General features: G+C 38.8%; 1 protein-coding gene across 5 annotated transcripts in view; it reads right to left on the bottom strand.

Moving 5' to 3' along the window:
• Window positions 1–17,792, bottom strand: part of HMCN1 (hemicentin 1) — a 200,580-nt gene that overhangs the window by 137,874 nt on the left and 44,914 nt on the right. For all 5 annotated transcript variants that reach the window (XM_068691241.1, XM_068691239.1, XM_068691242.1 and 2 more), the window contains exons 5-11: window positions 16,477–16,648; window positions 14,641–14,747; window positions 10,673–10,793; window positions 9,814–10,077; window positions 9,399–9,543; window positions 6,043–6,164; window positions 2,347–2,622 (exon numbers count right to left, since the gene is read on the bottom strand). In XM_068691241.1, the coding sequence (XP_068547342.1) occupies window positions 2,347–2,622; window positions 6,043–6,164; window positions 9,399–9,543; window positions 9,814–10,077; window positions 10,673–10,793; window positions 14,641–14,747; window positions 16,477–16,648 (1,207 nt within the window). The remainder of the gene's footprint in view (window positions 1–2,346; window positions 2,623–6,042; window positions 6,165–9,398; window positions 9,544–9,813; window positions 10,078–10,672; window positions 10,794–14,640; window positions 14,748–16,476; window positions 16,649–17,792) is intronic.

The following is a 17,792-nucleotide window of genomic DNA, read 5'->3' as shown; positions in this document are numbered from 1 at the left end:
TTCTCTTATGACCCAAAATTCAGAGGTCTGTATTGGATCTGTGCCAACAATAATAAAGGGATCTGATATGAATTTAATATGACATGCAGAATTACGTGCAGCTACATAAAACATGAACCCATCTCTATTAATAAGACCACAAATTGCCTTCTTTCAGAAGGAAAACATTACAACCCCTTTACACTTTTTCTTCATATGTGAAGCTATCCTTGACTCTTTTGCTGTCAAATATAAACCATTCTTTTCAATATTCTGGACCCTAACAAACAGTATGGGCTGTGCATGACACAGTTAATCATACATCAGAGTACCTCCAGAAATTTGGTAAAAATCATTTGGTTCAAGCAAAGTAAAACAATACACATACAACCATTCTGACACCACTCAGCTTCTGCATACAGCCATTCAAAAGGTTGTCTGGAGTTTACATTTTCCAAACACCACAAGACAGACAGTGCTGCAGGAATCTGAGTTCAGCTGCAGCCCAGTGTTTGCTACATTTGCTACTATCTTTATTCTATTCCAAGCATCTTTCATCAGAAAGAGAAGAAAATGCTTCTCAGACTGCCAACTAACCCTGTATAAACTGTCCAAGAAGGTTATCTCAGGCACGTTTTAAACCTGTTAGCAATACCAGCACCAGCCAAAATGCAATTCTCAACTATTTGATATAATCATTCTACATATACAAATGATTTGAAACTAAATATTCTGCTGTGGCAACACTAAACTTCTCTAGCTCTACTGTCAAAACCTGCCAGATGTAATTTGCTCATCGTGTTAAATCTCCCAGCTGGTCTGCAGACCTTAGGGACAGAATCTAAATCCCTGGAAGAGAGGAATGAGGGAGGGGGCACTTCTCTTGCCTTTGACATGCTTGAATGATTGTCTTGATGGAAAAATCCTGTGGAATTCAAAACAGTTTTCCAAACATGTATGGGCTGAGGTTTTTTCATGGATTTCCCCCTCTCCCCCTTTAACTTACTAGAAATTTAACAGTTATAACTCAGCCATAGATATCCAAATGGTAATTCTGACAGAGCAGTGAAGAAACACCTCACCACTACATTTTGTAACAGGTCCTACATAACTGATTACACACCTATTTATTCTGCCTTGACAGATCAATCTACTCTCCTACATCAAAAGCTGCATCCCCTCAGTAAATGTTACAATTTCATTTTTGACCTCTTTCTTTTAGAGCACCTTAATGCAGGCAATTCTTTTTTTTTTCCCCATAATTTTAAGTTTTCCATTAGCTAATAAAGTAGTAGGATTACAGCAAAGAAGTTAATAAGGTACCCACTCTGGTCAGAATATCATTAGCAAGCAGAAATACTATTAGAGTCACTAACAAGTAGCTTATCAATACAGCCAAAACCTAAAAATATAGGACACAATAGTTTTCTATAACATTTGGCAGTTCTGACTCTTCTTATCCACAGACTGCATGCTGGGAAACCAAGGTTCAAACCTCCACATGACCAAGGCAGTCAAAACCAAATCTGAAGTACTTTCAGATTTCAACAGAATTTGCCCCAATTCAAATTACTATGTTTTTACTTTTTTTTTCTTCTTTTTTTTTTCTAGTTTGTTCTTGATTTGAAGCAATAACATGGACCTAGAGCTTGCTTGGTCTCAACCCATGGCCTCTTCTTCAGTCCTGACGTACTCTGAAAGTCCTTATCTTATCTAGTCCTTCATAAAATCTTGATTGATTCTTAGCTTGTATTAAATGACACAAGATGACAGATACAGTAATACATAGAAACACTTAGAAGTATTATTCTAAGGAGATATAAAGTAATCCAGAAGAACACAGGAACTCTTACCAAGTAAGTGCATGTGTATAACTGTAGTTTCACTGAAAGGGGAAATAAAAATCACACATGCAGTCCTTAACTTTTCTCAAAGTCAGGCTCGGCTACAAATATTGGGGACTGATGCCGCTAAGAACATGAGTGTGCACATACACAAACAAGAACAAAGTCTGTCTGCAGCTACCTCTTTGTGCTCTACACTTTAGGAGACACTAACAACGAAGATACCTGAGGCTCTATACAGATATACAGCAGAATTAAGCTGGCAGTTTCAGAAGAGGTATCAAACCATGGTTCATAGAGGCCCACATCATGAGGCAGTGTCACAAGCTGAGCACAGGTCCTGTTTGGTGATTTGCACCAGTATTTTAAAACAAGGAAGAACTACATTACTTTCTACCAGTCTCTAAGTTGTTTCATCAATAGGCATAAACTGCAAAAGTAACTATGAGAGATAGTTCACAAAAAAAGATGAAGCAAGTTAAAACCATATCAGAGGAAGCTTAACAGGCAGTTTTCTTGTTACCTTGTACTGTAAGGAAGACAGATGCTGTAGTAGATCCACCCTCATTAGAAGCGATGCAGTTGTACTTGCCAGCATCTGTGAACTTTACAGTCTTCACCTCTAAAGACAGGTTGCTCAGCACCCTTATCCGTAGGGGCTCCTTCAGCCGCACATCTCTGCCATTCCTCTGCCAGGTGAGATTGTAACGCACAGTGCTTAATGTTAGGCAGGTCAAGATGGCTGCTTCACCAGGGACAGCTGTGATGTTGTTAGGAACCTGAATTATGGGTGGAGGCTCTGTGTAGAAAGAACAGAATAAAAAACAAAATAAGGAGAAAAAAGATTTGGGAGCCTTTGCTTCATTGGTAGATTCTTGGTAAATAAGTTGAAGTATGCTATAGTGCAAAACAATTGTAATATTGGTTACTATTTTAGTTTCATTTCACCTTGCTCAACCCATGGAACAGAGATCCCAGGCCAGCATCATCACTCCCTGACACTAAGCTACCTGATGAGAATACACCTGTTGTATGTGAAAGAAATACTGCATCACCCAGGATGAAATGCCACATCTTGTGTGAGAGGATGTTGTGCTGTTCTTTGAGCTAATCTTGCACCAGGAAAAGCCAACATGAGATCACAGCCCCGCAACCAGGTCTCTGAGTTCTCTGAGGTATGACCACGCATGGTACAATCTGAGTTCCACTCTCGAGTTTTGCAGGCTTGTTTATGAAGAAAAAAAAGGAAAAAAATGCTACTACAAAGCTCTTCTAACAGAGACAATGAAACCAAGTCACCAGCTGCTGCAAGCATCATCATTATGTTCTTTACATGATTGGTTTGTTTCTAAGGATATGTGGAAGGAGACACTGTCTGCTCCTTTAAGTCTCCCTGATCAAGGGTGTTACTGAGCACAGTGAAGGAAAGGCAAGGCAGTAAACAGAACACAGAGACACACACTTGATAGACAAACAGTATCAGAAACAGTGACAAGAAAACTCAGTCATGCTAATTGATGGGTAATCAAGTAGCTTCTGCCATCACTTCAAAGAGGGACGTTTTTAATTGCACTTCTAGAAGGATGCAGCTGCAACAGTATTGAGTACTGGAATTTAGCTTTGAAGCTACAAATACTAAAAATAAGAGCAGTTGTCTCGATACTTCTTGAGATATCACTGACAAAGCAGAAAACGTTTAAATGCTGGAGAACGTAAATTACGTAACGCTAGCATTCTGTATGCATTCCACGTACATGGTATGCATAACGTGTTACATAAATGATATATTTATATATTCCATTTGCTGGTTTCCCCAGCACTACCCCTGACTGTTTCGTGCTAAGAAAAATCTGCAGTGAATAATATTCTGACCAGGATGCTTCAGCAGAAGTAAGACAGCTGTAAGAGCAAGACCAAATCTTTACCAGCACACACCAAAAATCAATTATCCTAAGCAAACCAAGCCTAGAGAAAAAAAACATATGTACTTATTAAGGGTAAAAGTTGCTCCTAAACTCAGAGCCAGCCATAACTCTTCCTCATTTAAGTCTCCTGTGGGGTCTCAGATGAGGTTCACAAGCTTTAGGCCAGCTCTCTGCATACCAATGACTCCCTCATACATGCCACACGCTGGGCATACAGCTCTGCTTCCCATGGAGCACAGCCCCTAACACCTCTCACTCTCATTACCAGAGCAGTGCATTTCAACATAGAGCAGTATCAAGAAAAGCTGGACTTGCTTACTGAGACTGGAGATCCAACGTTGCACTTCAGGTTGGGGGTGGGGGGTATTTTGGAAGAAAAGATAAATCTTCTCAAGTTTTCCATGGTACTATCCCTAAGATCATGATACTTAAACTTGGAAAGCTAAGAATAGAAAGAGATGAAGGCCAGTATAGGACTAAAACCCCGCCATTATTTGACTGTCCGTCCTTGGGGCACACCTCTAGACTCAGAATAACAGTGAGCACATAGCAATCCCCTGGTCAAACTCTAAACTGAATTCCTGGTATTCAGAGCACTTCAGTTAATGTGTCTGCACAAGCTAACAAGCCATTTGACATTTGAAACATTTAATACTAGTGAGACAAAGTCAAACTCAAGTGTTTGCTTTTCCTGAAACTGGAAAATGTTGACACAGTTCCAATACCTTTCACACAGCAGCTGACAAAAATCTGTGATATACTGTCTGTCAGCTAGTCAAACTACGAATACTTGAAAAGATTTTTTACTTTGCTCAAAGAAGAAATTTCAGATACTTTTCTTACAAATGTTTGCATACAAGGCTTTCAAAGCGCCTCCCTCACATTACTCCTCTGTATGGCTCAAAACAGAACTAGCTGCTCATGTTTACACAGTGTGTCAAGTCTTGGTGGATCTTATAGCATTTTGTAAATGAGACAATACAGCATTTTCCCCACACACTCCCCCTTTACTCTCAAGTTCTACCACCAGTATCACATGAAAAAAAGGTTAGGAATCTCTTTCAATTATCTCTGTAAGGAAAAGGATGGTTGCAACATCCTAACCAAGAATCTTTGTGCACACAATTTCTGGGGGCAGAATATAACAGCTGCTGGTACTGGTACTCCAAAGCACAGACTGAAAGAAGCAAATGTGATACCTTATTCACCAGAAGGATTTTGGTATATAAATATGAAACAGTGCTCAGCTAGGACTTGAATAAGTATTGATGTTACTTGAGTACATCGTGTGACTAAAAGGATGTTCCTCATCTCAAATTTACCACTCGCTATAAGAAGGCTGTTTCTCTGCAAACTTTGCCTTGCACAGAATCAGTGATGTCAGGCTGTTTGTTTTTTTTGTTTGTTTGTTTTTAATATACTCATTCTGCAGTGAGAGGAATGTGCATGGCTGTAAAAAAGAAGATGGAGGGATATATAAGCACAGTCTTAACTACTGAGAGGGCCGTTTTAGAGAATATGATCTCTGAGCACAAAGGATGAGAGCCCATGGTTGTAATATCCATAATGGGAAATTCCAACTAGATCATTACGCAAACTATTTTCCTAGTGAGAGCAATTAACCACTGAACAGGCTGCCCATGGAGCTTGTGAAATCTCTGTCCTTAGAGCCATTCAGTGTTTGATTGGACAAGTCCCTGGGAAATGTGATCAAACTTGGAAGTTAGCTCTGCTATGAGCTGAAAGCTGAACTAGGTAACTTCCAGAGGGCTCTTCAACCCGAACAGTTTTGTGATTCTGCGAATCAGATTATTCAGGTTAACCATTCTGAATTAGCTAATGTGGGAGATAAAAGACAACCTTGGTTTCAAGCAGTTACATGAAAACCTGAGGCTGAATTCAAACTGCTGTGTTAAGCTCTGCTATCATCACTGACGCTTTGACTCAGCTCCAGTGTCTTCCTTATTCAAGGGCACTGATTTACACTTCTACATGCCATCTGGCAATGACTGACATCTCAGATTTCAATTTCTGGTTCTGTGGGCCACATCCATTCTGTAAGTCCAACTGCTTGCAGGAACTAAATAAAACAAATCCCATGCTAGTATTCAAAACGGGTTTCCTGAGTAAACATCAAAGCATTTGTGTACATCAGTGAGAAAAAACATATTAATTAAACATATACTTAGAACTGGAAATACCTTTTATTGGTACTAAGTGTCATTTCTTTCCGTTAAACATCCCAGTACAACATGTTACCATATTTCAGCATGGAAGGATGAATTAGTACCCACCTGATACATCCAGAAATGTCTGCGCACGTCCAGTCCCTGCACTGCTAGTTGCAATACATTCATAGAAGCCTTCATCAGACAAGGAGACTTGGTCTATTTCCCAGCTCATGCTAGATGATTCTCTGAAGAAATGAAAAGGCATGTTTCAATAAATTTCTGAAGGAATAAAGAGGGATTTAGTTTCCTGACTGCAGGCAAAGATTTTCACAATAGGTTAGGTTACAGGAAAAACAGATTCTCTGCTGAATCAAACTGGATTTATCTATTAACTTTAGTTAAAGAACAGATAAATACATTGTCAGTCACTATTAAGTCAGTATTAAAAAATGCAAGCTTTTGCAGAATGTTTCAGTTAAACTTCTACAAAGATGACTAACATACATGAACACGTGCCATAAAGTAACTAAGACCACAGCATTTGCAGTCATTCACTCAGCTGATTGTACCTCATTGTTGCATTTACTACTTGAGAAGCAGTAGTTCTTCTCTCTCCTTAACACCCACCAGTTTCTACATGGAGCCAGTCGCAGTACTGAACCCACAGCTCTTACTAGAAAAGTTAATGAGGGTTCACCTTCCCAGTGAAGAGCTTCTCATCAAATCTTTCTATTTGTAAACCCACTCTTAGGCTCATGGGGTGGGGAGGGTAGCACCTACCCTACTATCTGTTTCAAAGGGAATGCATCCAGGCAGCTCTTCCTGCTTTTCCACCTGCAGGGACTACCTGCACCCTAAATATTTAAAATCCAGCAACGAAGTATCCATATGAATATGTCAACTTCAGAGGTACAGCCAGGAGAGCAGAAGTTATGACAAGCACCAACTACATTAACTCAATAATCTGCACATTGATTGCCTACCCACACAAAAATAAACAGTGCAACAACTATAAAGAGTGAATTGATAGATCCAGGACTAAAAACATAGAGCAAAATACAGAAGAGATATGAGCAAAATGACAGAACATGAATTCAGAGAAATATGTGCAGTTTTTTCCTACAAGTCGTGCAAGGTAAAGCTGATAGGTAATTAATATCATGCATCTGTCACATGTAACATTAAAGTGGAGAAGGAAATAAAAACATGACTGCATTGACTGGTGGGGGTCACATGTTTAAAAGCAGACACTCTTACAGCTCCTTAAGATTCAAAACCACATTTTTTTGTTTTGTAACAAATGGTGCAACAAGCACATGGACAATGACATAACGGAGCAAAGCGGGGGTTTGTGCGGTGCCCCAGCGCTCCCTGGGGCCAGTTGCTATGGTTTACAAACAAAACCAAGGAACACAAATATATCCACTATGGCTTGTCAAGTAATTTCCATGTTATGGGAAAACACTGAATTAGTGACCCCTTGGTCTCCATTTTGCTTGTCAGAATACAGTGATTTATCATCCCTTAGCAGATGCAGAAAAAAAGAGAAAGTGACTTGGAAAACCTAAGGAAATCAGTGGTGACCTTAAATGGCTTCCTGGTTATTCTTCTTCCTTTATATTGATTCTAGATAACCTAGTATATCATATGTCAAATCTATGACATTTAACAGTGCTATGCTGGCAAATGGAAATGGCAGCAACCACAAATGCTAAGGATTAAAACACTATTTCTTCCAAGTGAAAAGTGAGAAACTTTTTCAAGGAAAGTATATTAAAAGTGAAGTTATGCAATCCCATCCTTCTTTATTCCCAACTTTTGCTATATACCAGATGTAGAACACGGAAACCCTGAGAATGGAAGCATACAAGGAGTCCAGAGTGGAGAAGCTTGGTGAACACAGGACAGGGGGTCTGTTAATAAATAGATATAGAAATACAACAGCAGCGATGAGTAACGTACACCTCAATGTTTCTGCTGCACAATTCAGCGGTAACTATGCACAACTCCTTGCAGTATGTCTTACGGCGATAAGTCAGCACCTTTCACAGCATCAAGTCATTTATATACCCAAACCATTTTATTTTCTCCACATACACAGTATATGTAATTAGCTGGTCAAGCTGCTTATCTTTCAGAAAATACAACCTAGCCAAGCTGCAGAGTCTGAAGACCAAATCACATCCTGGTTTTTGGTTACTGTAAAAACCATTGGCAGGGAGCACAGTGATAATTCACATCATATTGAACTTCAACTCTTGGTCACCCCAAATGACACCTTGTCACTAAAACAAAAAAAATCAAATTCACCCAGTGCAGAGTGATAATCCAACTCAGTTCTGAGTCCAACTAGTAAACTGGACAAACCCATACAAAACCTCACTAATAAAATGCAGACAAGACAACTCAAATTATATCCTGTTTACCTGTGATCATTAACATTTGGCTTGAGATATATTTTGTGAAATTAACTCAAGTGATCTATTCATTCCTCTGTTCTGTGATGAGAAAGAAAAATGAGTCCTGATCATGAAGGTGCTGGATATGTGAAAAGCAGGGAGAAGATGTGGGTGGTTTGATAACTGAAGAATGGAAAAAATTACAGAGCTACCAAAGTATGTACCAGAGTTGAGTAAACGTAAATGGTACATCATTAAACAAAACAAAAACAGAAGAGCTGCAGCATTTTACACTGCCAGCAGCATAAAAGGAAGTTTCAGAGTTTATCTATTTAGTCATCATGTACTTGTTATTGAATGTTAGAACTTTGTCTTCAGTTTTCTCCTGAAATGCTTCAGAGGCTTTACGAGAGGCTAATGGAGGCTGCTGATGTTTTTTTCTAGTATACATTTCCTTTTGTTTTCAACTAGCAGAATCATAAGGAAGACTTTGAGTCTATTCACTTGATTTTATTTATTTTTTATTCCTACTGCATTCTACAGCAAAAGAGTAGTCCATTTTCCATACAGTAATCTGAAGAGATTTGTGATAGATTCGGTGTAAGGTTTCCTCTTTTGGGGGATTTTCTAAAGAGGATAATTTTCTAGGATAGGTCATAGATCACATGTCAAAGGGATCCATGAAAGACAAATTGAAATAAAAAGTAAATTCCTTTATGCTACGTAGTAATCTATATATAATTGCAGAGGTGTCTTGGGAGCAAGGTAGTTACTGATCTACTTTACAGAACTTTTAAATATATATATTAAAAAGCATTTGCCTTCTAAACACAGCTTATGGTAATTTAAGAGCACACTTTTGAGGGGATTTTTGACCAAAACAGTATCTCTCCATCTATACAGATGGTGTACTTCCTCGTTAAACATGCATACTTACTATAAATCTCTGCATAGAATACAGCTTCCCTAACAATTTTCACTAAAAATAAAAGAACATAAATAATAGGACATAAAGTATAACAGTAAACAGAAATCATAGGATATAAATAGGATTTGAAAAAAAAAAAAGTCACTACTTACTTGAAGAACTGATCCTCTCCTAGTTTTACTCCATTTTTAGTAAAACGCTGAGTAAAAGGTATAAGACTTTCTACATGGCAAGGAACAGACCCTGGCTGTAAGTAATACCCTGGAGTCTTGCTGGGCATTGTAACTTTGGGAGCATCTGAAGAAAGGAAACATTTCCCAACAGATTATTAACAGCTACTAACATACCTCGTCTTTTCCTATTATTAAAAGGAAAATCAATTTCTGTTTTTATTATATGTTAAGCATAACAATTAACTTGTTCTTCAAAACTCTGAAAAATGACTTTGGAATAAAATGGAACACAAAGAAAGTACTTGTATAAAACAGGAAAAAAAAAGATGAGATATCAATTTTAACTAAATCAGATATGACAAATTTACATTACACTGAAGTTCACATCTCTTACCAGGAGTAATACTAGAAAATGAAACGCTTGAAACTCTCTGAAAAAGATAATCATCCTTGTCATAGCCCATTATTTTAACAAAAAAAGCTTCATCTGGTGGAATAAAGTCAGAAATATTCCATAGTCCATAGGGCTTTCTGTCAGGATAGTATTTCACAGGCAAGGTCTTAAGAAGTTCCCCTGTAATACTCAGAAGTTCCAGTCGGTCTACTCTAGCTGGAAGAAGGATTCCTGTGGTATTTAGCAGCACGAAGGTAGGAATCCCTAGAAAAATAGAAACACGCTATTTCAAGTGTGTGTTTTTTATTTTAATAAAAAAAAAGAAAAAGATTAAATGCCATATGTTTGGCCCACCATCCCATAATTGCACCATTCAGTTTCAACCTTTACTTACCAAGTAGCAGGAAACTAAACTGTTCTAAATTATGCTCTGCATATTAGCTGTCAGAAGACACAGCACTGATTAGGGCTGAAATTACTGACTTCCAACAGGTGTTTCTGAAATAGCAGCCACTTTATTAACTTCTCACCATGCCCCAAAGAGAAAAGCTTTTTCTTAGTCTCCAAAAGTTAACAGAAACAGAGTTGCAATTTTGAGGCATTTCATAGCAAAAACGCCAGGATTTATGGGACATTAAAAATAAAAACCACAGAGCTAACACAAAAATACATGGCAATATGATGAGAGAAGAACGTTGGCTGTTCTCACACATTCAAAGCCCTAAGAACAAGAAGGCAGTGGCCTCAAAATTATCACAGTTTGCCACAGAGATCATCCTAGAGTTCTACTTGATTCTGGGGGCCTCAACATACTCTCAAAAGAGGTTACTGCTTAGCGTAGAATAAAATGGAAACAAACCTTGCACTGGCCTGCTGGATGTTTTCTTGAAGTCTAATGTTGGCTTCTTAGAAAACCCAGCTCGAAAATCAATAGTGCTGAGACCTGTGATCCGAACAGAATGCCTTCCACTGCTCGATGTCTGAAAAAGCAAGTTGAAGATCACAGGCACCATGAGCAGTTCAGAACCATGAGCAGTTCAGAAGTTTCTGAACCATCCACCAAGTTCAGTAGATAGAATTCAGCTTTCATTAAAAACAAGACAGAATGGAGGCCTACATCAAAAGTTATACATAAGAAGGCCTTAATAATGCTTTACTTTTAGATAATGCACCCGACAGCTGTAGCGTCTGCAAAAAGAGCCAATTAATTTGTCTCTGAGGTACACAAGTCCAACAATTACTTGTATCATGTCAGTGATGGTAATTGGAGAACATGTCTGGAAGTTAACATTTTGGCTACTTGGAAAGTATATTACAAAACAGGAAATAAAACCTAAGTCAAAAGGAAAAGTCAGTGTAAATTTTTCACTTATGTACAGAAATAACAATTTATGTCCAGTGCTACAATAATTTATAGCACCTTTTCTATTTAATAATAAGATCATTTTTTTTAAACATACACATAATCAATCTTATCTGTGAGGCATATGCAAACACTGCAGGCTTTGCATATCCTGAGGTAAGCTGCATGTACAGACCAGCCTCATTCAACACTGCACATTAAAGTTCCTCTCCTTCCTGGTCAAGATCTCCATTGGAAAGCAGAGGTTGCAGAAGTACTTCTTGCTCCTCATCCTGCCTGTCCCTACCCTGCCTTAAGCTCATTCCAGTTGTATCAGCAAAACCCCAGAGCACAAAGCACCCCCAGCCAGCCACTCTTGCACAGGGCCGACCACTCTGTGAAAAGCCTTTGTTTGATGTTGGTTGTCTGGGGGTACAGCGACTTCCATGCAAGTCCTCAATTCTGCAATTCTGTTGATTCGCCTTCTTTGAGCTACCTTCTGTCACTGCATGCTGAGAAGGAAAAGGCTGCCTGCCCAGAGTGCCCAGAAGCCCAGGGGCTTTTGTCCTCCCCTACTTCCACACCATTCGGGTGTTAGGGAAAACCGCTGTACTGCACTGAGCACACTTGTTAGACTCTACAGACACCTAACACTGACAAACCCATGGATAATTTCAACCAGAACAGTAGGAAAAGACGTGAAAGGCTGTGAAGTGTGATGTCTACAATGCCAGTATCTCATCTGAATTTAGTAGAACCTACGCTGATTTTTTCTTCTGAGACAATGCAACCTATGAGACACACAACGTAAAGAAAATCAATGAAGTGACATCCTTCCATTAAGATTTATCTAGATAGAGTATTATCTGATCTAACCTAAAAATACATAATTCCTTCAGTTAGCAAGCATCTCCAACACAGCCACATGTTACTATTAAATTAAGCAGTTGTTTCTTATAACTAACTGCCAGGGGAGAGCTGTTCAGATGCTATGACAAATTGCTGTTTATGTGATTAAAACAACCTATTTGCTTCTACTTGGTTGGCCTTTCACCTCAGAAAAAAAACTACCTTTAAGGCCTTCTTCTATACAAACCAGCTGTTAACAATACAAAGAAATATTTAAGTGAAGTGTGTGAAACTCATGTTAACAAGCAATAATTAGCTGTTAAAATTTTGTTAGATACAGTGACAAAATTATTTTTATAGCCTTATGCATCTGTATTAGAAGTATACATTGCAATTAAATATTTCAGAAGGCTTTTCCTTGCACCCTTAAAATCTTAAGGCAAATGAAAAAAGCCAGTGTAAACAACCCAAGGAAAAATAATCCATTGGGAAATTATTTCTCTTTAGGAATTATTCAGACTTTTGGATACTTGTGAAGTTTTAAGGCAACAATAACCGTATCAAATATTATCATTTATTAACAATAAATGCATCTAGCACTTTCGTAACTAGAAGCTGGCAGTGCTATGAAAACACCTAAGAATAAACTTCATCCCAAAGCACTGCTTTCCAATTAGTAATTTTCTATTTTCAGTAATATGTAGTTTATCAAGGATCGCTGGAATTGTAACATAAGTGTTTCTCCTCCCAGGCTGGATGACTGAAATAAGAATAAACAGATATATGAACAGTTCCAGCACAATACAAAAAACAAACACATATTTGTCAAATGAGTCAGGAAAAAATGCCTTCTTGTCTGGTAAACAACAGAAAATAAAAACTGCCCCAAATGCATCCATAAACATGTTTGAAAAGTGCACAGGTTTTTTTTGTTTGTTTGTTTGTTGTTGTTGTTTTTTAACTAACAAAAAGCACTCATTTTTATATTTGTTTCACACAACTGAAAAAAAAATCAAGCTACAAAGGCTAGATAATTTTTAATTGCATAGTTATACTTATGTATTTATATTTACAATGATGGAGATATGCAGCTGAATTAGGCTTTAAGGAATGCACTCATTAAGCAGAAATTTTCTGGACTCATTTGTCATTTCACTCCTTTGAACAAGCTGCATTTGGCTACAAAGCTGACTTGATCACAAGTTTTTTTCTGCTGATTCCTCACTGATTTTTCTCTTCCTTTCTCAATCACAAAGATGATCATTTAACCCTAACCAGGAAGGTAGATTTTGTGGCATGGTTCAGCTAGAAGAGTCGCATCCTACTGCTTAACAACAGACTTCAGCAGCAGCTGGTGACTTCCCACTTCTGCCTCTCCCCCCCAGACTCACCTGCGTCACCCCTTTACCTTTTCAACTGGAAACACCTTCCCAACCTACTTTAAAGAATCTTTTGAATCAGCAGACAGGACTTTGTGAGAGGGACTTAGCAAAAATAAATTGATGCTCCCTCTTCTATTAAACGATTCAGACTGTTCTGTTGAGGGCTATCTGATGGTAGGTAATTCAGCAGTGTGACCAGCTTGTCTCGATGTTACACAGTAAGCATTTAAATGTGGCATGCTCTTCTCTCAGCAGCTTCTAGAACCCAGAAATTTGGGTGGCACCATGCAGGCACACACAAGTTGGAGGTCTCTTCCAACCTTGACAATTCTGAGATTGTGTGACTTGGCTCAGCTCCCAAAGAGGCCTCTGAGCCTCAATGGCCAATCAGGGCTAGGAAGAGACCCCAGAGCTCTCTGCACTCTGCTTCTCTGTAGGGCATGGAATGTTTATTAAATTGCATGTTTCTCCTAAAAGACTACAACAAGCTATAGAGCTGAGCTGTGAGACCTAAGGCTCCAACTGCAGAAGTTTGCTCAGTACTCAGTATACCTGATGTTACAAAGTGCAGCAGGACCCAAACCATTTTTTTTTTTGCAGATCACCAGGGTGTCTCCGTACCATTTTTTTCAGCATTTCCAGTCCTGGCAGCATACAAACATCCAATGAGTTCTCTATATAACTCAACACTCGAGTATTACTGCTAGTCATGTTGATCTTACCTTCTTAATGTTTCCACATCTTTTGGGATTCATTCTGTAACTGAATGTGCTAAGATACCACACACATGAACAAACTGATTTACAATTATGTAGGACTCAAATAATTTACTGAGAATGAGTTTGAATTAAATGTAGATTTGCTGACTTTGTGAACCCACTAGCAAAAATCTTTGGCCTACGAAGTACATATCATCTCCCCTTTACAGCCCTCCAGACTTTGTGCACAGCAAAGCCTCTCGATGCCCCTGATCTCTACAGTCTCTGCTCACTAGATATCAAAAAATTCAGTATTCACTTCATCTTTTTTCCATCCAAAGAATTTGACCTAAACCAGTAACTTTTAATACGTTAACATCTCATTAAGAATTTCATGCTACTGCCTTCAAAATATATCACATATAGTTCAAAAAGGACATTTAGTGTAACACAATCTCATCTGTGGCTATTTATGATAAGAATATATAGTAAATCATTACGCAACCCTCTTGTAAACTCTGGGATAAGTCATACACAATTTTTACAGTAACTATACCTTAATTGTCCATGTTCCAGGCTCTGGGTCTTTGACATTTACTACCTTTGCAGAGTTGTGGATATTTAGCAGTTCATTCAGTCCTGATCCTTTACTGATCTGCTTACCTAAAAAACAAACAAACAAAAAGAATCAAACAGAGAGTAAATACAGTACTGCCTAAAAAAAGAGTAAATGTAATATTTTTCTTCGTGTCTGATGTACAGTTGATATTTGATTTACTATTCAGTTGAGTCAATGACATTTGCAACACTCAAAACCCCCTGTAAGTTCTTGCAGGGAATAGAACACTGAAAATGCTCCTTTATTTTCATTCTTTTAATTCATGTGGGAGCCTTAATACAGCCTTCAGCATTACAGTTGCTGGGTTTCCTTACAGCTGTAAGTAAAGCAAGTTCTCTTCACAGACAGTACTCAGCTCTCAGTGAAAGAAGGCAGCACAGAAGCAATCTCCCTCACAGGGGATCCTAGAAGACACTTACCCTAACCCACATGGCAGCTGCCAGCCCTCTCACTTGTCCATCCTGCAGACCTGTTCCAAGCTGGATAAACCCCACAATGGATAAAATCCACAAGTAAAAATATTGATAAGCAAGGTACTCTTGGTAGACAAGAATTAGCCTGTGACTAACAACAGCAGGAACGCTTATAAGGTCCTCACAGAAGATTTAGCCTGTTAGACATCACAGACCTTGACAGAAGTTAAGTTTTCATAATGGACCATACCACACTTAATGTGTACACCTTTCCATGCAAATATATGGATGGTTCTATGTAGGAACAGGTTCCCTGTAGAGGAATTTTTCTCCCCCCAAGGCTGACTGAGGAGTACCATCATCAATCAAAACAGGTCTGGATGTTTCAGAGCACTGAAGCTTAAGTTATGGATGGGATGTTCCAGTATCAATTTTTAAGAGCTTTAAGACAAGCCTCCACTAAATTCAGTTAAACTACATAGATTTAGATGCATGGAGCTAACCTACAAGAAAGGAAAGCAGACAGATGGGGTGAAAGCTTCAGCTGAGCCTCAGAGTTGCACCCAGGATTTTGTGTTATTGTGATTTGAAGGGACACTGAGTAAATCTCTTTCTTGTAAAGAAAGAAGAATGCCTTAGTGGAGGACACACAGATTGTATTACTGGGAAATAATCCCGTGCATAGAATATTTTCAAGATACTATAACTTATGCTATATCCTCAGCCAAAAATCATTCAAGGAATACAAAGTATGATTTGAATTTATTTCTGGAGGGCTGGCTCCACGTTCCTAAGGCATCAACATAACAACAAACAATAACAACAAACAGTAGATTTGTTGAAAATACTTTCAACTACAAATTAGCATCCAAATAAGTGATTCTCCTTCCCCACCACACACTGTTCAGCTACAGATGCAGCATGAGAGAGGATGTGATTCTGAATGCTCTCTCAGTTCAATGAATGTGGAGCTTGGTTTAGCACTCACCGCATAAAAACAACCATCATGTGCAATCCATTAACAATGGTTCAATAAGTATACGTATATAGGATATGAAAAGCAAAAGTAAAAGTAGCCAGAAATTTGGAATGCAAGGACAAATACCAAGAAAGCAGAAGGAGGTGAGAAGTAGTCAGAATAGGTAGGATTTCCAGGTTCCAAGTGATTCTGTATTTTAAAAAAAATATAATAATAAAAATATATATATATATCTCCTGAAATCTTGGTACTGCCTTTCAAAATTGGAAACACATTCATGGATCACATAAATATGGTCTTCCCTGTTTGAAGGCAGTAGGGGTTATTTGTCTTTTTCATTCACTTTAATGGTATCATAAAAAAAATCATGAACTACTTCACCTAATGAATCACGAATCTCAATTGCTGGTGAAGGACCACTCAAGGACACTGTAACCTCTTTTAGACTTGGATCAAAAGGGATCTGCCAAGTATTTACAGCCATGGTCAAATGGTCTGTAGACAAGAGATGCACTTTGGAGGCTTGAACTGCTTCTTCGACCCATTTCAACACCTATGAAAGAAAGTAACCGTCATTATTCTGTTGAAGTATCTTCTGTTGAAGTATCACAGAATCATAGAATAGCCTGGGTTGAAAAGGACCTTACAGAACAGCTAGTTTCAACCCCCCTGGTCTGTGCAGGGTTGCCAACCACTAGAGCAGGCTGCCCAGAGCCACATCCAACCTGGCCTTGAATGCCTCCAGGGAGGGGGCACCCACAACATCTCTAGGCAACCTGTTCCACTGCCTCACCACCCTCTGAGAGAAAAATTTTCTCCTAATATCTAACCTAAATCTCCCGTCTTAGTTTAAAACCATTCCCCCTTGTCCTATCACTATCAACACATGTAAACAGGCATTCACCCTCCTGTTCATGCACTCCCTTCAAGTTGTGGAAGGCTGCAATGAGGTCTCCCCAGAGACTTCTCTTCTCCAAGCTAAACAAGCCCAGTTCCTTCAACCTTTCTTCAGAGGAGAGGTGCTCCAGTCTTTGATCATCTTAGTGGCCCTCCTCTGGACCTTTTCCAAGAGCTCCACATCCTTCTTGTGCTGGGGCTTCAGGCAGGCCTGCATGCAGTATTCCAGGTGGGGTCTCACAAGCACAGAGTAGAGGGGGACAATCACCTCCCTCTCCCTGCCGGCCACCTCTTTTTAATGCAGCCCAGGACATAGTTGGCCTTCTGAGCTGCAAGGGCTCACTGCCAGCTCAGGTCCAGCTTCTCGTCCAGAACTGTCAATAATATTTGTCAATATTATTAATAATAATTTGTCAATATAATTATTAATATTTGTACTGTCAATAATATTCGTTATTGTTTTATGTTGAAGTACTGTCCCTACTGTCTTGTAGAGATTCCATGTTAATTTGTTGTAATACCCCCAACTTTCACCTAGGTTGTTTTGTTTTTTAAATCATTGGACATCACACAGCTACCACATCACACTGAGCAAAAAGACTGATAAAGGACTTGCCTAATACAGTGACAATATATTAATTGCAATGAAGATATTCTACAGACAGTGTAAACAGGATTTGCACTCATTATCAGCAAGACGCAATAGCACATGAATCCAAAAAGAACTGACATTATATCACCTCTGCACTTGGAATACATAGGAAAAAGCACCAACGCCAAGCGAAGGCACGCTTCTGTTT

Source organism: Anas acuta, chromosome 8 (genome assembly GCF_963932015.1).
Source record: "Anas acuta chromosome 8, bAnaAcu1.1, whole genome shotgun sequence".
Taxonomy (NCBI): domain Eukaryota; kingdom Metazoa; phylum Chordata; class Aves; order Anseriformes; family Anatidae; genus Anas; species Anas acuta.
Note: the sequence above shows the minus strand (reverse complement) of the source record. Positions and strands in the feature narration are given on the sequence as shown.